Source organism: Bos grunniens, chromosome 6, assembly GCF_055505025.1.
Source record: "Bos grunniens cultivar Pamir isolate PY7600 chromosome 6, Bosgru_T2T1.0, whole genome shotgun sequence".
NCBI classification, from domain to species: domain Eukaryota; kingdom Metazoa; phylum Chordata; class Mammalia; order Artiodactyla; family Bovidae; genus Bos; species Bos grunniens.
Window position 1 is genome coordinate 1,026,344 of NC_141170.1, and position 19,977 is coordinate 1,046,320.

The 19,977-nt window shown below is 66.8% G+C and overlaps 1 protein-coding gene across 7 annotated transcripts; it reads left to right on the forward strand.

Moving 5' to 3' along the window:
- Positions 1-1,987: 1,987 nt before the first annotated feature.
- On the forward strand, positions 1,988-17,012 carry FGFR3 (fibroblast growth factor receptor 3). 7 transcript variants are annotated; one of them, XM_086404487.1, is made up of 18 exons: positions 1,988-2,169; positions 2,531-2,741; positions 7,868-8,134; positions 8,221-8,274; positions 9,920-10,092; positions 10,175-10,298; positions 10,378-10,568; positions 11,207-11,357; positions 12,647-12,837; positions 13,138-13,286; positions 13,648-13,769; positions 13,852-13,962; positions 14,191-14,381; positions 14,465-14,587; positions 14,667-14,737; positions 14,895-15,032; positions 15,125-15,230; positions 15,314-17,012. In XM_086404487.1, exons 2-18 carry the CDS (start codon positions 2,633-2,635, stop codon positions 15,458-15,460), a joined length of 2,418 nt encoding a protein of 805 aa, XP_086260613.1. In that variant the 5' UTR covers positions 1,988-2,169; positions 2,531-2,632; the 3' UTR covers positions 15,461-17,012. The 7 variants fall into 7 exon arrangements, with proteins under 7 accessions (XP_086260613.1, XP_086260608.1, XP_086260609.1 ...); XM_086404482.1 differs by having other exon boundaries at positions 2,001-2,169; positions 13,141-13,286; XM_086404483.1 differs by lacking the exon at positions 11,207-11,357 and adding an exon at positions 12,039-12,183 and having other exon boundaries at positions 2,035-2,169.
- The last annotated feature ends 2,965 nt before the right edge of the window (positions 17,013-19,977 follow it).

The following is a 19,977-nucleotide window of genomic DNA, read 5'->3' on the forward strand; positions in this document are numbered from 1 at the left end:
TTATCTGGGTGGCCCTACATCCAAAGACAAGTGTCCTTATACAACAGAAGAAAAACCATGTGGCTATGGAGGGAGAGATTGGGGCGGATGCAGCCACAAGCCAAGGACAGCCAGCGGCAGGAAGAGGCGGGAAGGACCCTCCCCTAGAGTCTGAGATGGGGCTGGGGAGTGTGGGCCAGGGGACAGCCCCGCTGACACCTTGATTTCAGATTGTTGGCCCTAGAACTGGGAGAGACAAAATTTCAGCCAAGCAGTTGGTGGGAATTTGTGCAGCAGCCCTGGGAAGGGAATCCAGGGTGTCGAGCACCCAGAGGTCAACCAGGGCCCTTTGCTGGAGGAAGCGGGGGCTCACGGCCCACTCTGGGGGGCACAGTGGGAGTGCCCTCCACCCTCGCCTACTAGCAGTGCCCACCGGCCAGACCCACATGGAAGCGGATGGTGCCCCTGGCCAATCTGGGGGATGTGGGCTTGACCAGAGCAGGCAAGCCAGGCGGCACACAGCACAGGCACTGATCTGCCGGGCGGGCACAGAGCAGTCGGCCCTTCCGTGAGCAAGTCCAAGCTTGCTCTGCTCTCCGCGCGGCAGGCCAGTGAACCAGAGACGAGGGGTTGAGAGCAGGTGACTGAGAAGGTGGCACACTAACGTCTCACGAGAACGATCTTATTGGGGTCTGGATGCCAGCTTCTTTTACAGATCAGGGATGGGGGAGGTGAGGAAGTGAAGGAAAACGTCCATGAATGTTGCAAATACCTCCTAGAATGTCAAGCCTTAGGCAGGACGATGTGTTGATTTCTTCCTCCCTGCCATCTGGAGGAAGGTGGACAGGGTTCGCAATCAAGGCACTTTTTAACAGGCAGAGGAGCAGGATTCTCCAAGGCAGGTCATTCTGTATGATTGTGATAAAAAAAAAATAAGGAACGGCAAGCAAGTCAAACAAATAGTTCCAACACAGAGTCAGACTTGACTTTTCCTTGTGACACTTCAGGGTCCCAAGGTCTAGCCCCAAAGGCTGGGATGTCTCCAGGCTGCCCCTGGAACAGCGGATGGCTGGAGCAGCAGGTCAGAGGCACTCTCCTTGACCAATTTGCTGATGGGCACACGGAGTCTGAGAAGCCAGAGGTGCTTGCCTGGGGGGCCCAGAGGCAGGCCCAGGGGTCACCTTGCTCCTGCAGGTCCCTCCTGCCTTACGTGCCCCAGGTCCTCTTCTGCCCACTCCAGGCATCTCAGGCTTTGCCACCAGCCCCCCACCTCGGCCTTCCTCAGAGCCCCAGAGTCGGGGTCCTGCACCCAGGGCCGCCCAGCCGCGCTCTCCACGCTCATGTGCAGCAAGCACCCTGTCTCCAAACTTTCCCTGGGGTGGAGTGTGCATGGATGAGGCCAGGAACTCAGGCAGCTGAGCTCTGCGAGCACGCAGCAGGCGCTTCATAAATGCAGCAGCAGGCCCCCAGCTCCCGGGAGTGCAGGCCCCTAGCATCCCAACCCCAGGCGGGCAGGCCGAACTGGCCTTGGTTCCAGGCTTTCTGGGCTGCTCACGCCAAGGGGCCTAGCCTGTGCGGCTCCGTCTCGGTGAAGGCTCCCTGACAAGTCTCACCCGCAGAGACCACCCCTCTCTACGCTCCCTCTCCACCCAGCCTTCCCCGGGCCTGAGCCCCTGGTCGGCGGCCCGGTGGCCACCGGGACAGCGCACTGTGCAGAGAAACCCGCGCTCGGCCTCTCTGTGCTGGGGGGCCCGACGGTGCGACAGGGGGCCTCGCGGAGGAGCCGGCTCCCACGCCCTCCGAGACCGCCGGGCGCCCCCGCCCCGCCCCGCCCCCTCTAATCCCCTCCGCTGGCAGGGGCCAGGCCGGCCGCGGCCCCGCCCCCGGACCGCCCCAGGGGAGGGGCGTTTCCCCGCGCCCCACGAGTCGGGGCGGGCGTGGCCGGGGCGGGGCGGGGCGGGGCGGGAGCGGGCCGGCCCCCACTGGCTGCTGCGCGCCCGGCCGCCCGGGCTCAGTGCGCGGTGGCGGCGGCGGCGGCGCGGGCAGCTGACGCCGCGCGGTCCAGCTCGGCCCGGCGCACCAAGCACTGCCGAGCGGACGGCCGGAGGGACGAGGCGCAGGCGCTGGGCCGGCGCGCGGCGGGCGCGAGCGGGAGCCGCGCTCAGCGAGTCGGGCGCCCGGGGCCGCCAGGTCGGTGCGTGGGGACCCGGCGGGCGCGAGGGGTCCGGAGCGCGCGGCGGGCTCGGATCCCAAGCGGTGTCTGCGGTGGGGCCCGGCCGGGGCGCGGGCTTCCCGCTCTGGAAAGTTTGCCGCCGCCGCCGTCGCCGCCCTGGGAGGGCTCTGCAGCAGCCAGGGAGGGAAGGGGGAGGAGGGACCGCGGTGGGGAGGCGGCGGCCGGCGCCAAGCGGCCCGGGAGCCCTGGGCGGCGACGGCGGGCGGGCGGGGCGGCCGGGGATCGGAGGGGCCGGGGCGCGGGAGCCCGGCCACCGCCGCCTCCGCCCCTGCGCGCCCCGGCCCGCCCGCGTAACGAGTTGCCTGCTTCCTCCCGCAGACTCCGCAGCGGCGCCCTCCTCCCGCCGGTGCTAGAGCCGGGCCATGGGGGGCAGCATGCTGGCGCGCGCCGCCTGAGGACGCCGCACCCCCCGCCCCCGCGATGGGCGCCCCGGCTCGCGCCCTCGCGTTTTGCGTGGCTGTGGCGGTCATGACCGGCGCCGCCCTCGGGTCCCCGGGCGTGGAGCCCCGCGTCGCGCGGAGAGCGGCAGGTACGTGGGGACCCGGCGGGCGGCAGCGGCGGGGCCGGGGAACGGGCGCCGAGGTGGGTGTGGGGCGTTGGATGTCTGAGTGGGCCCCAGGGCACGCTGTGCGCTGGCATCGCGGGGCCGGCGTCCGGGTTTCTGCCGCCCGCCCTCCCCGGGGATCGGGGCCAGAGCTGGCGCGGCAGTTTGTGGGGCGCCTGGAGCCGCAGGGCTGCCACCCAAGTACGAGGCTGTGGCGGCGAGCTGGGCACCGCGGTGGCATCCGCGCTCCCCGCCCCCCGCCGCTCCCCAGCCGGCCCCCCGGGCGCGGTCGGGAGGGCTTGGGGGCTGCGTCTCCACGATTCCCATTGTTCTGCGGGGTCCGCACTGACAGAAAGTTCCTGCTGTTGTTGGTGCCGCTTCCTCAGCCCCCTTCGGGCCCCAGTTCATGGCCAGCTGCAGCCAAAGCAGACTCTGGACTTTGAAGGGAGGGTATGAAAGTGCGTCACCCCGCGGCTGGGCCCCAGCCCCTCAGTGGCCTGCACGACCAGGTGACACCTTCTAGTGCCTCCGTTCCCCCCATCCCAGCTCTCACGCCCCGTGAGTTAAGATGACTGCCCCCCTGGGGCGCCAGGCCGGGCTGGGAAGTGGTTAGCGCGCATGCCCGAGCGGCGTGGGGCTGTGGTCCCCCTCTGGCGACCAAGGTTCGGCGGGACGTCGAGGGTCGGCAGCGGAGGGTCTGAAGCGCGTCTTGGCGCCGGGCCCCGCCCCGCACACGCGCCGGGCCCCCCGAGGTGCAAGCGCGCACAGCCCCCCGGCCGAGCGCTCAGGGTGCCCACGTCCGGCACGCGCTCTGTCAGGCTCCCGGTGGCGGCCGGGCAGAGAGGGGAGGCCCGGGGGGCGGCCGTAGGGAGCCCGCCCCCCTGGAGACCGACGACTTTGGGGCGCTGGAGAGGGTCGGCGCGTGCGAGGGCTGAGCGCACCCCGGTCCGCGGCCGGGCGGCCGCGCGGAGGGAGGCCTTCGCCCGGTGAGCTCACGCCCCACCCGGGCGGGACCCGAACAGCCGCTCCTTTGTACCTCGGCGCGGCCACAGACGCGCATTGATGGCTGCCCGGCCTCGCGGGGAGGTGTGAGCCGGGCGGCTGCGGGCGCGCGGTGCCAGGGAGGCGGCGGCCGCGGGCTGGACGCAGGCAGATGGCGGCCCGCCCCTCCCCGAGCCCCCCGCGCCCCTTCCTGCGGCGGCGGCGGCGGCGGCCTCCCGGAACAATGTCATTTTTTTATGAATGAAAGTGGGCCCGGCGCTTGAATGTGCGTGTCATTCAGCGGCGTGACAGAGGCCGTCGGGAGGTCAGCGCGCGCTTTTAGCGCCTGCTAGGGCGGCCCCCGCTTCCAGGGGCGCCGAATAGGCGGCCGCGGGGGGTGGGGGGGCCGAATTAGCATTCGCATTCAGATAAAGATATTACTCCCTACGGCTGGGGAATGTCAACTAGCCCCGGGGGAGGGGCGGAGGGCGGGGCCCGGGCCTCCTGGACCCCCTGCGGCGCAGAGTTGGGGGCTGGGGGGGGGACGGGCAGCGGGCCCCCCCAACCCCCGCCCCACCTTAAGGGACTGCCGGCGTCCCCACCAGATGCGGGCCTGGGGTGGAAAGACCGAGGACCGGGCCCTTGCCTCTGCAGGAAAGTTGGCGAAACAGGTAGCCAGTTGAAAGATCAATAAACTTAATCCGGTTCCTGAAGGAGCTGCAGAGGCCTCGTGAAATTTACAAAGGTCCCAGCCTGGCTCTCTCCCAGGACCATAAGTTATGGCGCGAAGCCGGCAGAGGTCAAGGACAGTGGAGGAGGTTCCGCAGCAGGACTGCCCCGGCCATCCCGGGAGCCTTCCTTTCCACGTGGAGCCACGTTCTCAGTGAGGGCATGGGCAGGGGCCCCTACCCTTCAGGGAGGGGTCCCTGGGGGCTCGGGGCACGTCTCAGGAAGGCCCTGGTGGCAGCCTCCCCTGCCTGCTCCTCGGCAGGGCTGGACTTTGAGCCCCACGGGCCTCTGGGTGGTTCATTAACCTGGGCTGAGCCCGAGGCTGGACTTCTGGCCTCTGAGCCTCTGTGTGGAGCTGCAGAGCGTCCCCGCCCTACCCCTCAGGCCCTCAAGTCCCATGTGGGGCCCTGTCTGGGGCCCAGCACACCCCATTTTACAGTTGGGCCCAGAGAGGAGCTGGGGTCTTGTTGGAGGTGGGGACACAGTGCCAGGCAGTGGTTTGGGGGAGGGGCGGCCTGGATTCAGAAGTGAATGATGGCTTGTGGTGGGGAGCCTCTCTCAGGGGCGGGTCCTTAACCCCAGGCCCTGCTTGGGCCCCAGGTCGGGTGCTTGCCCGAAGCCTCAGTTTCCTTGCCCGTTCAGGAGTCCTGGTGGCCGGTTGTAGGAGGATTAGGCTGGATAATCCTGTAAACCCTCATTAGCCTCCGAATTAGTCAGGCCTCCGAATCCCACCCCTTTCTTTTTCTAACTTTGTTACCAAACCTTTCAGATTCTTTCCAGGTGGGGCCGGGGGAGAGAGGGGAAGGCCCTGACTTCAGGGTCCCTGTTGGGGTGCCCTCTGGGCTGTTGAAAGCATGTACCTGGTGGCGGAGAGCTTTGCGCGTCCAGGACCTGAGGGCTCTTCTCTTCCAGCAGCTCCAGGGGGCTCCTTTGAGTCAGGTCTGAATTCAATCCTTGTTCTCCTGGTCTCCCCTGACCCGGGCACACTCCCATGCGTTGAGGAGGCCTCAGCTGTAGTGAATGAGTGAACTGTAGGATGTGAGTTTGAGCAAACTCCAGGAGATGGTGAAGGACAGAGGAGCCTGGCGTGCTGCAGTCTTTGGGGTCACAAAGAGCTGGACAGGACTGAGCGACAGAACAACTGTAGTGACTCCAAACCAGGAGCAAGTTCCCCCAGCAGAGGCTGCAGCCTTCCCCACAGATGGGCTCCAGCTCTGGCCGGGTGGACAGCAATCCTGGGGCATAGCCCCAGGGCAGAATGGGTCTCAAGTCCCCTACTTGGGTGGCCTCCCTGTTCTGACAGTGGGGGAAACTGAGTCACCGGTGGTGAGTGGCAGTGTCACGGGGATTCTGGGCCTGGGAGACAGGGCCAGAGGAGGGCCTGGCGTGGCTTCTCCAGGGCGTGGTACCCCTTGGCGCCCCTCAATGAGCTTAGGCTTTGGGGGTGCAGGCGGGAGCAGGTGCTGTGGGCCCTCGGGGACAGACGCTGGCACGTGGCACCCGGCACCCACCGGGCACAGATGACGTTTGTTGTCCGCCAGGTGTGGCCCCTGTGGCTGTGCGGGTATGGGAAGGCCCTCTTGTATGGATCAAGGAAGGCTTTTCCCGAAGTCCTTGGGGACAGGGGGCTGAGTAGTCTCCGGCACGTGCCCCCTCTCCCCCACCCCAAGGCAGACTGCCCGCTGCGTCCTGTCCGTCACTCTGTATCTCCCTACCTGACCACCCTCTTGGCCCTTCCTGGTCTCCCCAGGTCCCCTGTGGCGCAGGGTGGGCCTGGTGGGCTGGACCTGCGGGAAGGAGTGATGCCCCCATCATCCCTGCCCGGGTCTGCTGCCATGCGGTGGGGCAGGATGGCGGGCAGGTCAGAGGTTGGCCCTCGGCTGGGTCCAGGCCCCGCCTTCCCCCGCCCCCCCACCAGCGATGACTGCAGGCGAGTCCGGCCTGGGGTCCGTTCTGAATCCTCCCAGCCCCTGCTGGACCGGGTTGAAGCGGATACTTGTGCGGGTGGCTTGATCTGCCGTCGCCTCCCAGACCAACCCAGAACCAACCGCTGTTGCCCTTGGGCCGGGGCCTGAGGCCGAGGCGGCCACAGCTAGCCTGTTCTTGGCCTTCTGGGGGGCCTCAGCCGGCTCCCAGCCCTGGGTGGTCCCCACACGACACCGTGGCTGGGACTGGGGGCTGCCTGTCAGGCCGGGAGCCCTGCCTGGGGGCCCAGGGGATGCAGACGCCACAGACAGTTGAAGGACCCCCCTGGTGGGCCCTGAGCCGGTGGGCCTCCGAGGTGGGCAGGCTGAGCAGGGCCTGTCCGAGGAGTTGGTGTGGCCAGAGTGGGCAGCTGGGCCTCGAATCTAGGCCACGCGTCAGCAGAATGACAAGTAAGGGTGCGGCGAACCCAGCTGGGTCTGCACGGCAGGACCACCCAGCCTTGTCCCGGGCCTGAAGCCCAGGCTGCCCAGGCATTGTCCGCCCTGGCAGCGAGACCTGGGCAGGCGGTCAGCCCCTGGGTCTTGGGCCTTGTTGGCCCCTTGGGATCTGGGTGGGCGCTGGGCAGGGGGAGGGCCCGGGGGCCTAGCGGACATCCGCAAGGACCCTCCAGCCCAGCCTCTTGGCACCTGCGGGGGAGGTGGGCTGGGGCTGCCCGCCTGGCCTGGGGGCCCTATGCTGGCCCCTCCGCCAGCCGAGCCTGGAGCCCTCCTGCTCCCACCTGCGTCCACGTCTGTAACGTGGGGTTCTCAGTCCCCTCATCCCACCAGCCAGACCCGGTTCCACACCCGCATGCATTTCTGATCCCTTTCCTGGTGCTCACTGCCGAGGCTAGTTGAGGTCCAAGACGCTCCCTTCTGGGTCGGCGTGTAGACCGGCCAGGCCCCTGAGGACCTCCACCCCAGGCCGGCCTTTCCCGTCTCAGCACCCAGACGTTCTGGGAAGTTTGGGGTGCTCCTTTGTATGCTGGGCAGTATCTGTTCTCAGGTCCCGGGGTGAGGGGCACCCCCTCCTGGGATGAGTTGCCTTGTCCCTTCCCCGTGTCATCCCCAGCTGAAGTCTCCACGAAGTCAGCCACGCATGCGCGCCCACCTCCCGCATGCTGAGCCTGTGAGGTCAGCGTGGATCTTAAACATTTCCAAGTGGTTGGAAAAAAAGCAGGAGGAATACTTCACGACACTCCGGAGTGTCCCGTGTCCACACAGCGTTTGACTGGCGCGGGCCCCCACCCGTCTCCTTGCGGGTCGCCAACATAGGAGGGTCGGCCCTGGCACCGCTGATGGTCATCCCTGTCCCGGCACGCCCTACGGGACGGCTGGCAGGACTGCTTCCCCGGTCCCCGCCTCCAGGCCCCAAACGGCCTGGTGCGTCCGGTGCTGTGTGGGGACACCTGCCTCACACCCGCATCTTGCCCACAGAGGTCCCGGGCCCGGAGCCCAGCCCGCAGGAGCGGGCCTTTGGCAGCGGGGACACCGTGGAGCTGAGCTGCCGCTTGCCGGCGGGGGTGCCCACAGAGCCCACCGTCTGGGTGAAGGACGGCGTGGGCCTGGCGCCCTCGGACCGCGTCCTGGTGGGGCCGCAGCGGCTACAGGTGCTCAACGCCTCCCACGAGGACGCCGGAGCCTACAGCTGCCGCCAGCGCCTCTCCCAGCGGCTGCTGTGCCTCTTCAGCGTGCGCGTGACAGGTAGTGGCGAGGGCGCTCCGGTGGGGAGGTGCAGGGAGGCCCGGCCGTAGGCCACTCCTCGCATTGCCTTCTCACCTGCGTTACAGATGCTCCGTCCTCAGGGGACGACGAAGGTGGGGACGACGAGGCCGAGGACACAGGTGAGACCAGGCTCCAGGTGCACGGGGCTGCGCAAGTGGGGGTCTGCCTGCCCACTGGGGCCCCGCCCTGCCCGCCCCACGAGACCGAGGCCCGGGGACCGCCTCCGTGTGGGGTGACGGGTGCCCACCCCAGGCTCTGGGGGCAGGTGAGGCGTGGGGGGCACACTGTGCTACAGGGCTGGGGGCCGGGGCTCCAGGAGCACCCAGGGGGCTGGTATGGCCAGGGCTGGGGGGCCAGGCTTGGGGTCACTCCCGCGTGGCGTGAACCAGGGCAGGGGGAGGCAGACGGGTTCAGACAAATGGGAGGCACCTGGGATAGCCTAGGCAAAAGGGGGAGGACATGGGTGTTGAGTGGCTGTAAGTGTCTGGTGTCCATGCGGCCGTGGGTGTCAGTGTGGCCGTCAGGGTGTCCATGGGTGTCAGGGTGTCTCTGGGTGTCTGGGCGCCAGCGTGGCTGTGAGTGTCAGGGTGCCAGCGTGGCTGTGAGTGCCAGCGTGGCCGTGGGTGTCAGGGTGTCTGGGTGTCTGTGGGTGTCTGGGTGCCAACGTGGCCGTGGGTGTCAGGGTACCAGTGTGGCCGTGAGTGCCAGCGTGGCCATGGGTGCCAGCATGGTCGTGGGTGTCAGGGTGTCTGGGTGCCAGCGTGGCCATGGGTGCCAGCGTGGCTGTGGGTGTTAGGGTGTCTGTGGGTGTCTGGGTGCCAGCGTGGCCGTGGGCATCAGGGTGTCTGGGTGCCAGTGGGCCATGGATGCCAGCGGGCCGTGGGTGTCGGGCGCAGGTGCGTGTACTGGGAAGGGGCTGCCGCAGTGGTTCTTGGTGGCAGCTTGCGGGTGCCAGCACCCAGGTACCTGGGCCTGGAACAGCAAGTGGCAGGGGGCTTTGCCCAGCGTGGAGGGGCCGGTCTGGGGAGGTGGGCTGTTTTTGGAGGAGCTGAGTTTGCAATGCCACGAGATGTGGGGTGGAGGTGAGGGGACCCAGTGGGTGCCCTGTCCGTCTTCTCCCTCCACCCTGGTGGGCCCCGCCCACTCTGGGGGTGGTCTTCCCCTGTGGCTGCAGCACAGGGAGCCAGGCAGCTGGTGGGGCTGCTGGCCTCACCAGCCCAGCCCCAAAGGAGAAAAACCAGCTGGGCTGTGAGGGTGGGGCTGGACAGTCCCAGAAGGCAGGGTGGGGAGCAGGGCCTCCCAATGTCCTGTCACCCACGGGGCAGAGCGTGGCCTGCGGTCTCGCAGATGCCCGCGGGCTCCCAGCCAGCCTCAAGGCTCCGGGTTCTCTGGGTGGCTGGGTGGTGCCCATCCATTGAGCCGGGCGTCCTCACCTGGTGTGCCCTGGTCCCTGTGCCAGTTGGTGGGCCCACCCCGATGGGCCCACCTAGGTGGGCGGTGATCCTGAGACACCTCTGCGTCCTGGGTCACAGTGCGGTGCCCTGGACCCCCCAACTGGAGCTGGCGTTTGAGGGAAGTGAGGGGACCTGGCTTTGGGCGTGCCAGGAGGTGGCGTTCAGGCTACTGGAAGCTCGTCCAGCCCTGGGCGGGGATCTTCAAAAGGCTGACATCCCCTCCGCAGGCGGGAAACAGGCTGGAGAGGGACAGGCAAGCCTCTACCCACCCCACCCCGTCACAGCCTTCCCTCCCTCCCCCCCCGGACAGCTGGGGCCCCTTACTGGACGCGGCCTGAGCGGATGGACAAGAAGCTGCTAGCGGTGCCGGCCGCCAACACGGTTCGCTTCCGCTGCCCGGCTGCTGGCAACCCCACGCCATCCATTACCTGGCTGAAGAACGGCAAGGAGTTCCGGGGCGAGCACCGCATCGGGGGAATCAAGGTGGGCCCGCGGAGGGGGGCGGTGCAGGGCGGGGGGTGGGGGGCACGGCGCCCGCCGTCCGCTCACCGGAGTCCACCTGCAGCTGCGGCAGCAGCAGTGGAGCCTGGTCATGGAGAGCGTGGTGCCCTCGGACCGCGGCAACTACACGTGCGTCGTGGAGAACAAGTTCGGCAGAATCCAGCAGACCTACACCCTGGACGTGCTGGGTGAGGCCCCGGACGCGGGGGCGGGGGCGGGGGCGGCGCGCAGGCCGGCAGCCTCTGAAGCCCTCCCCGCGCCCCGCAGAGCGCTCTCCGCACCGGCCCATCCTACAGGCCGGGCTGCCCGCCAACCAGACAGCCGTGCTGGGCAGCGATGTGGAGTTCCACTGCAAGGTCTACAGCGACGCCCAGCCCCACATCCAGTGGCTCAAGCACGTGGAGGTGAACGGCAGCAAGGTGGGGCCCGACGGCACGCCCTACGTCACCGTGCTCAAGGTGGGCACCGCCACCGGCCGGCTGGGCGGGGAGGGTGTGCCAGGCCGGAGGCCTGTCGGTCTGGGCCTGGGGGAGATGCAGCGGGGTCGGCCTGGGGGGCAGGGTCTGTCCGCGTTGGCCTGCAGACCCAGAGCGGAGCTCTCCACCGCCTGCCCAGGCGCCTCCCTGGGCCCTCAGGGCAGGGCTGTGTCCGCTCGGTTCCCATGGCCCTGGGGGTGGGGGCCACCCGAGTTGGGGCGATTGCGACATTTGCCGCCCAAAGAGAAACATCTGTTAAGACACACGATGGGGCTGAGGGGCGGGATCAGGAGTACAGACTGGGGGCGGGGCGGTGCCCGGAGCTCTCAGGCCTGGCAGCGTTGTGGCTGGGACCCCAGGGGTGGGCGGTCTGAGCGCCCCGAGGAGGGCCTCTCTGAGGGTCAGCGGGCGGCGGGGGTGCATGACGGGCAGTTGTGTCCAGTGTGAGCACAGTGCCCGCCGTGAGGTGTCTCCATGCCTCCTCCAGGCAGCCCTCCTGGCTGGCGCCGCCTGGTCTGCCCACCCGTTCCTCGGGGCCGGGCGAGGGCCAGCTCCTCGGCAGTCACGCCCGTGTGTCCGGCGGGGCCCCCGCGCCTGAGCCGGGTCTCTTGTCCCCGCAGTCGTGGATCAGTGAGAGTGCGGAGGCCGACGCCCGCCTCCGCCTGGCCAATGTGTCCGAGCGTGATGGGGGCGAGTACCTCTGTCGAGCCTCCAATTTCATAGGCGTGGCTGAGAAGGCCTTTTGGCTGCGTGTTCACGGGCCCCCAGCAGGTAACAGCTCTGTCCCACGCCTGCCTGGCACGCCGAGCTCCAGCTCCGATGCCCTGGCCCTGTGCCCACCCGCACGCCCCACCATCCCGCCCCACGACCCTGGCTCACACTGTGCTCCCGGCGTGGCCGCCTCTGCACCTTGACCCCCCCGGCCTCCATTGTGACTGCCTGCTCTGATCCCCCACGGCCTGCACTGACCCACCTGCACCCCGTTTGTGCCCCCGATGCTCTTGCCCCAGGGCCGGGCCTGAGCACCCGTCTGCAGCTGCTCTAACACTTGCGCCCTTTCTTTCTGTCTGTCCGTCTCTCTGTCCCCTCCTCTGTCTCTGGCCCCAGCTCCCATGGCTGCTCACTTCTGCCCGGCCCTGTTGCCGCACCCCCCGCAACCTCCCTGCCCCCCCGCCTGCCCTCTTCCCCCGGTGCACGTGCGCCCTGCCTGCTATGCTGACAGCCAACACGTCTGGCTCACCTGGGACAGAGGACTCGCCGGTGGAGGGACTGGCTTCGGGCTCGGTGTGGACGCGCGGGGCAGAGGCCGCTCGGCCGCAGTGGCCGCAGTCGCGGTGGTGGTGGCGGCGTTTTCCTTGCAGCCTGGCCGGATCGGTGCCAAGTGGACTCTGGCTGCGGTGCCCGTGGGCTGCTCTTGGCACTCTCCTATCGCGCTGTGTTCTCTCTTTGTAGACGGCGGGCGCTAACACCACCGACAAGGAGCTAGAGGTTCTATCCTTGCGCAATGTCACCTTTGAGGACGCGGGGGAGTACACATGTCTGGCGGGCAATTCTATCGGGTTTTCCCATCACTCTGCGTGGCTGGTGGTGCTGCCAGGTACCAGCTTCTGCTGCTCTCGCTCTGTCCTCTTGGGGCTCGGGACGCGCCAGTGCCGCCGGAGAGGCCAGGGGACTGCAGAGCCCTCCGGCCGGGTTCTGCACCCGGCCTGCGGGCAAAGTCCACTCGGCCCTGTCTTAGCCCAGATGTGCCTCCCCCCATAGCGCCCCGGCCCAGCGGGGTCCCCGGCAGCTGATGCGGTGGTACTGGCATCTCCCGGGTGGTGGGTGAGGGTGCTGCTGGCTCTGCTGGGCTCTCTTCTCTCCTGGGTCTGTCTGCTCCTCGTGGCCTGCGCACTTCTGGCTGCTGAAGACTCAATGAGGCCTTGGCACTCCCCCCAACCCCACCGGGGGTGGGGTCTGTACCCTGTCCTGGCCCCCCACCTTGCCCGCAGCTCCAGCTTGGGGCAGCGCGCGGGCCCCCGTGATGCTGGGCCAGGCTGCCGACGCCTGTGTCTTTGCAGCTGAGGAGGAGCTGGTGGAAGCCGGTGAGGCTGGCGGTGTGTTCGCGGGTGTCCTCAGCTACGGGCTGGGCTTCCTCCTCTTCATCCTGGCCGTGGCCGCCGTTACGCTCTACCGCCTGAGGAGCCCCCCCAAGAAGGGCCTGGGCTCGCCCGCGGTGCACAAGGTCTCCCGCTTCCCGCTCAAGCGACAGGTAACAGAAAGTAGATACCAGGTTCCGAGCCCACCCGTGCCCTTGCCCGGCCCGCTGCCCTGGCCCCCGAGTGCGTCCGGTCTGTAGAATCTGAGGATATAGGGGTGTGAGCCAAGCCCTCCCTGGTCTTCACAGTCACCCCGCAGAGCCAGGTTACTCCGGGGCAAAACGTGTTAAAAACCTCCACTCAGCACCACAGGGGCAGAAGTCAGGCCCTGCTCGGGCATGTGGTCCGTGGGAGCCGCACTCCGGGCCCTGGCTGCCCGGCCCCGCGGCACCAACCTGCCCCTGCCGACCCAGCAGGTGTCCTTGGAGTCCAGCTCATCCATGAGCTCCAACACACCGCTGGTACGCATTGCCCGGCTGTCCTCGGGCGAGGGCCCCACCCTGGCCAACGTCTCTGAGCTCGAGCTGCCCGCCGACCCCAAGTGGGAGCTGTCCCGGGCCCGGTCAGTAGTGTGCGCAGGCCTGGGGCCCTGCCCCGGTCGGGAGTGTGGGGGCACAGAGGATGGGGGTCCCATGGTGGGGAGGGGTTCCCACTTGGGCCTGACTGAATTCAGATGGGAGTCAGTTAGGCCTCTGATGAACATGGGGCTGGACGCCCCCTCTGAGATGGGTGAGGGGGACCCCACTCTTGGAAAAGTGCCCTCACAGTCAAGAGGTCAGGGGGTAGTGTCCTTTATCACCATTAGCAGGGCTGCTGGGGCGAGTGTGGAGGGCTTCCTGGAGGCGGCGGCCTGACCTCGCGCTGCCTGGAAGAGGGCCTCAAGCAGGCAGGTGTGCTCATGGCCCCTCTGCTTCTGCTACCAGGCTGACCCTGGGCAAGCCTCTCGGGGAGGGCTGCTTCGGCCAGGTGGTCATGGCAGAGGCCATTGGCATCGACAAGGACCGAGCTGCCAAGCCTGTCACGGTGGCCGTGAAGATGCTGAAAGGTGATGGTTGGGTGGGATGTGGCGAGGGGGCCCATGCCAGGCTGGACGGCCCTGCCTGACTCCGCTGCCCATCCCCGCACAGATGACGCCACGGATAAGGACTTATCGGACCTGGTGTCCGAGATGGAGATGATGAAGATGATCGGAAAACACAAGAACATTATCAACCTGCTAGGCGCCTGCACGCAGGGCGGTGAGAGCGCGGCTCTGCAGGCGGGGCGGTGGGCGGGGCCTGCACGTGGGCGGGGCCGCACGCGGGGAGGTGGGTGGGGCTTCATGCGGACCGGTGGGAGTAGCCTGCACTCAGGGCGGTGAGGGCCGTGAGCGGGGGCCGCACGCAGGCGCTGGGGGCGGGGCCGCGCGGGGGCGGAGCGGTGGGAGGCCAGCAGGGCGCCCCTCTGAGCCCCTCCCGCGCCCCCAGGGCCCCTGTACGTGCTGGTGGAGTACGCGGCCAAGGGCAACCTGCGGGAATACCTGCGGGCGCGGCGGCCCCCGGGCACTGACTACTCCTTCGACACCTGCCGGCTGCCCGAGGAGCAGCTCACCTTCAAAGACCTGGTGTCCTGCGCCTACCAGGTGGCGCGGGGCATGGAGTACCTGGCCTCGCAGAAGGTGAGCGGGGCCGGGGGGTGGGACAGGGCGCGGTGGTTGGAGAGGCTGTGGGACTGGCTCAAACCCGCGCCCTCCACCCCCAGTGCATCCACAGGGACCTGGCGGCCCGCAACGTGCTGGTGACTGAGGACAACGTGATGAAAATCGCCGACTTCGGCCTGGCTCGTGACGTGCACAACCTCGACTACTACAAAAAGACCACAAACGTGAGCTCAGCCCGAGGAGGTGGGGGCCCTCGAGCCAGGAGGGCGCCTGGCAGCCAACACGCCCCCTTCCTCCCCCCAGGGCCGCCTGCCCGTGAAGTGGATGGCACCCGAGGCCTTGTTTGACCGCGTCTACACCCACCAAAGTGACGTGTATGTGGCCCCAGACTTCGCAGGGGCGTGGGCGGGGGGTGGAGCACAGGCCGCTGGGGGCAGGCACTGGGAAGCTCTTGGGGGCAGCCCCCTGGCCCGAGCCCTGCGCTCGGGTCTGTTCCAGGGCTGATGCGGCCGTGCCCCCTACCACCCACAGCTGGTCCTTCGGGGTCCTGCTCTGGGAGATCTTCACGCTGGGGGGCTCGCCGTACCCCGGCATCCCCGTGGAGGAGCTCTTCAAGCTGCTGAAGGAAGGCCACCGCATGGACAAGCCGGCCAACTGCACGCATGACCTGTGAGTGCGCGCCCGCCGCGGGGGAGGGGGAGGCCAGCCCCGAGGGCGGGGCACTGGGAATGCAGCGCAGGGCCGACCTGCGTTTCCTTCAGGTACATGATCATGCGCGAGTGCTGGCACGCCGCGCCCTCGCAGAGGCCCACCTTCAAGCAGCTGGTGGAGGACCTGGACCGTGTGCTCACCGTGACGTCCACCGACGTGAGTGTGGGTCCGCCCCGCCCCGCGAGGGCTCCCGTGCGGAGCCTGTGCCGCGCTGACCGCAGCCCGCCTGCCGCCCGCAGGAGTACCTGGACCTGTCGGTGCCCTTCGAGCAGTACTCGCCGGGCGGCCAGGACACCCCCAGCTCCGGCTCCTCGGGGGACGACTCCGTGTTCGCTCACGACCTGCTGCCCCCGGCCCCATCCGGCAGCGGAGGCTCGCGGACGTGAAGGGCCGCGGCCAGCTGGCCGAGCCCCCATCAATGTGAGAACAGACCCCAGCCCACCATGCTGCCGCTGGCGTGCCATGATCACCGGGTCCCGCCGGCCCGGGCCCAAGACCTGGAACGGGTGGACGGATGGACAGACAGCGTCACGTGTGTGTGTGCGTGTGTGTGGGCGTGCGTGCACGCACGCATGTGTGCTCTGGGGTCCCTGGGGTGCTCGCCCTGCTGTGCGGTGACCTCTTGGCCACCTGGACGGGCAGCACCAGGGACCAAACGTAGAATGTAAGGGGCTCCTCCCATGGGGCCCCTCTCCGGGCTCCCTGCCCCGCCCCCGGCCCCCCACAGGGAGCACCGGGGTGGGGGGTGCTGGCCAGGCTCTTGTGTCCAGAGCGGGCCGAGGCCCCTCCAAGCGCCCAAGCTGAGCCTACAGGGAAGCCCCCGTGTGGCGCACCTCCCCCCACAAGTGGCACCTTCCTCCTGGGGTGTTAGCAGCCCCCACCTCCAGGCCTCCCCACTCCCCACCCTGCCCCCACAGAGACTGAAATTACGGGTACCTGAAGGCAGGAGCCTTTAACTTCTATCTGAAAGGTTTATTCCAGAAATGAGTGTACATTTATATAAATAGATGCTGTGTAATATGATATACACATACGTATATATATAAATATCTATATGGGAGAAGGCAGGCCGGTACAACTGAGGCTCGGGACCCTGAGGGTGCAGGGGCAGGGGGCGGGGCCCCTTAGCCTGGGGAGGCCCAGGGGACTGCTGTTGAGACAAACGCAGAAACCACGGGGTAGGGAGGGGCTTTTCTGTCCTTGGACCCGAATATTTGTAAAGTTATTTATCGACCCCCAGAGCCATGTCCTGTCGCTCCCCAGGGCCCTAGTGTTTAGCCAGCCGCATGGCAGAGGTTTAACTTATTAACAGTGAAAAGGTTTATGCTTCGTTTAGGGGATTGCTGAGGGTGCCTCCAAGCCTGCACCCCAAGGCTGGAGCCAACCCCCAGGCACCCTAAAGGGTCATTAATAGTTTGAGATGATTCCATGAGGATATTTTATTTCCTTTGGCCTTCTTTTGCAGGAGAAGTAGATTTCTATAGGATTTTTCTCTAGGAGATTTATTTTTTTAGACTTCAAAGCAAGCTGGTATTTTCATACAATTTCTTCTAATTGCCATGTGTTCCAGGCAGGGAGGCAATTTCAGGGGGGGCCACCCCTGCATGCAGGTTCAGATGTTATTAGATGTTACAAGTTTATATATATCTATATATATAATTTATTGAGTTTTTACAAGATGTATTTGCTGTAGATTTAACACTTCTTACGCAATGCTTCTAGACTTTTATAGCTCAGACTGCTACCTTTCAAAGCTTGGGAAAGAAAGCCACAGATTCAGTTTTGTTACTTTTTGTACTGTTAACGGCCCTGAGTTTGGGCGGCTGTTCTCTGCTTGTCAGCAGGCTCGGAGCAGTCTCTGTTCTCAGGGACTCCTGCCTTGTGGGGGCCAAACCGGCAGACGTGCTTTCCAAAAAATAAACAGACACCTGGTTCAGATCTGTGCTCTCTTGTCTCTCTCGTCTTTCTTGTCGTGTGGTCGCAGGCAGCTCCCAGGTCCTCCCTGCCCTCCTGGGACAGGTCCCATCATCTGTCCCCTGAGGAGGGTGGGTTCCCTGGTTGCACCAGGGGTGGGGGCCTCCAGACTGGACTGGCTGCCTGGGTCTCACTCTCCGGGGCCTTCCGGCCCAGATCTCTGGCACAGGGGCCCGCCACAGGAGGTCACTGGTGGTTTTCACTGCCTTGGTCTGGGGTATCCAGGGGCAGGGGATGCAGATGATGTGTTTGTGGGAAGGGGCAGTGAGGAGAGGCTGGGCCTGGCCATCCTGTCTGTCCCCAGCTCATGGAGTTCAGGGACTCGGGGGGGTCACGTCCAGGTACCTGTTGCTGGTTCCAACGCCCCCCTTTGTCTGCTGACCCAGTCAGCTGGGGAAAGGGAGGCTTCGAGGTGGCTGCCCCCACCACCCCCAGCCCCGGCCATGGAACCCCATGTAAACAAAGCCCAGGGCTCCAACAATCTGCAGTCCTGGTCACACTCCTGCTCCTGGCTGGCTTCCCTCCCCATCCCAGGCCTGGCACCCACTTGGGTCCCACCATCGCCCCCTGCACAACTTCCAGCAGGCACTGTATATCAGTACTCTGGCTGGTCAGTCAGGGAGCTGAGGCCCAGTAACAGGATCTGGGCCTGCTTACTGCAGAGTTCAGAGACTGAGGGAGGCACGACAGCAGAGCACCCATGCAGCAGTGGTGGGGATGAGTCTGGGAAAGCTTCCTGGAGGAGGCAACGGTGGTGCCCAGGGGGAGGCTAGGGTGGGTTCAGGGACAGGTGGCTGTGCGGACTCCCTGGGACTGAGCACTGGCCAGGGCTGGCTGTCGCTCCCCAATGCACCCCTGGTGTGCGACCTGGTGCCCCTCTGTCCCTCATGTCCCAGCATCTTGAGGGACAAGCCAGCCACTGGGCACTGTGAATTTTTATTCTGGCTTCAAAGAAACTTGCTCCCTTTATCGCTGAGTTCAGCTCAACTTTCAAGTGAGGGGTTTCTGGGCCCTCTTTCTCGAGACCAGGAGAGGCTGCTAGGTAGGGGCTTGCCTCTGGATAACGGCGCCGCCCAAAGCCTGACCACTCGGGAAAGTGCCTCCGGCCCCTCCCAAGCCTCTCCAGCCTGCCAGAGACCCCGTGTTTGTGTCCAGTGCTCGGGGGACACGCGGCGATAGCGGCGGAGAGGGCAAGGAGGCCAGGGAAGGCCAGAGCACGGAAGGCGCGGGCGAGGCCGGGACGGGCGCAGCGCGGGCGAGGCGCGCCCTCTAGCGCCGGCCGGGCAGCGTCCCCGCTGCGCCCCGGGCTCCTCTCCGGCCTGGCCCGGGGCTGAGGGCTCGGTGCGCTGTCTGAACAGCCAGGGGTTCGGGGGCCGGCGCGGGGGCGGCCTCCTGGGACACAGGACAGAGACCCAGAGCTGGCCTCTAACCGGAGAAACGGGCCCCGGCGTGTAGGCTGGGGCGCCAGGCAGCGGGGCCGGACAGTGGCCAGCCCACTCCTCCGCGCGCCCGCACCTGCACGCCCCTCAAGCCCCAACCCGCCCCGCCCCGCCCCCGCCCATCAGCCTGGCCCCGCCCCCACCGCGACCCCGCCCCCGCGCACCTGGCCCCGCCCCTCACCAGCCTGGCCCCACCTCCACCCGCGGCCCCGCCTCCATCGCTGCTCCTCTCCTCGCCCACCTGGCCCCGCCCCCACCCGCGGCAAGCAGATGGGGGTCCCGCCCAGGCCCGGGGCGGGCCGCAGTGTCTAAGGTGCAAGGCACAAACACCCTGCCCGCCCTCGGAAGCTCTAGAGCCCCCAGTCTCCAATCCTGGACTCTTGGCCTGGCCTCGCCCTCTGCCTTCCCCTCAGGGCCCCTGGGATGCATCACCGGGCTGGTGTGTCTGCACCTCCGTCCTGGCCCCCTCGCTTTCGGAATCCTGTTCCCACCCTGTGGAGGCCGCCTGCCCACCTTGCCAGGCTGGACACCGACCTCGCAGTGTCCTCTTCCCCAGGCAGGTGCATGAACGCCCTTGGCCGCAGCTACTTCTCCGCTGCCGTCTTGGGGAGGCTGCGGCACCACACATGTAAAAACATGTGCCCCCACCGGGAAAGAAGGTCCCCAGCCACTGAGAACAGGCTGTAAATCAGGACCCCATCTGGCTGTCCCTCCCCAGGCCTCATCTGAACAGCCCTGCCCTCCTCTGCTGCATGTGGCTTGTGGAGGGGCACGGCCATGGACATGCTGGTGGCTCCTGTGGGTCTGACTTCCCTGGCTGGGCATGAGGCAGTGCCTGGGGCACACGGCTGGTGGCCCTCACACCCAGCTGCCCACCGGCCACTCCAGCTCCCTGTCCCCATGATGGCCATCCCGGGAGGCTGCACCCAGCACAGGTGGCTCCCAGCATTTCTCCCAGCCAGTCCATGGGCTGGAATTCTCCCTAAAGAGCTTCCTGGGATGGGCTCCACTTCCTCCTGAGAAGGCCGGGTGCCCCCAGTTCCTTCCCGTCCATCACCTGTTCTGTCACTCTGTTGGCAGGGACGGAGTTTCCTCAGCGTCACCTGGATGTGTGGATTTTTTTTACAGTCGATTAAGTCTTCACGGTTATGGATACTCATTTTGACCTCAGTTTGGCCAGAAGCATCCCTTCAGGTTTGCTGCAGAGTCCCCTGACTGCAGCCCCGACTCTGTAAGCCACCCCTGCCCCACCCTCGGTCAGCTGTGCCTCCTGGTGCCCCTTCATGCGGCCTTCTCAACTACGCACGTGAGAAGCCTCTTGTCCCAGGGCACCAGCTTGTGCCTGCAGCTCATGCAACCCTTGTCCCTGGCCACCTCCCAGCAGAGTGGACACATTCAGTGCACAGCATAGGGGGTCTGGTGCCTGCTGGGGTGAGATGAACCTCGGATGGGAGCCACTGCAGCCCAGCAGCCCCTTGTCTACGCCTGCA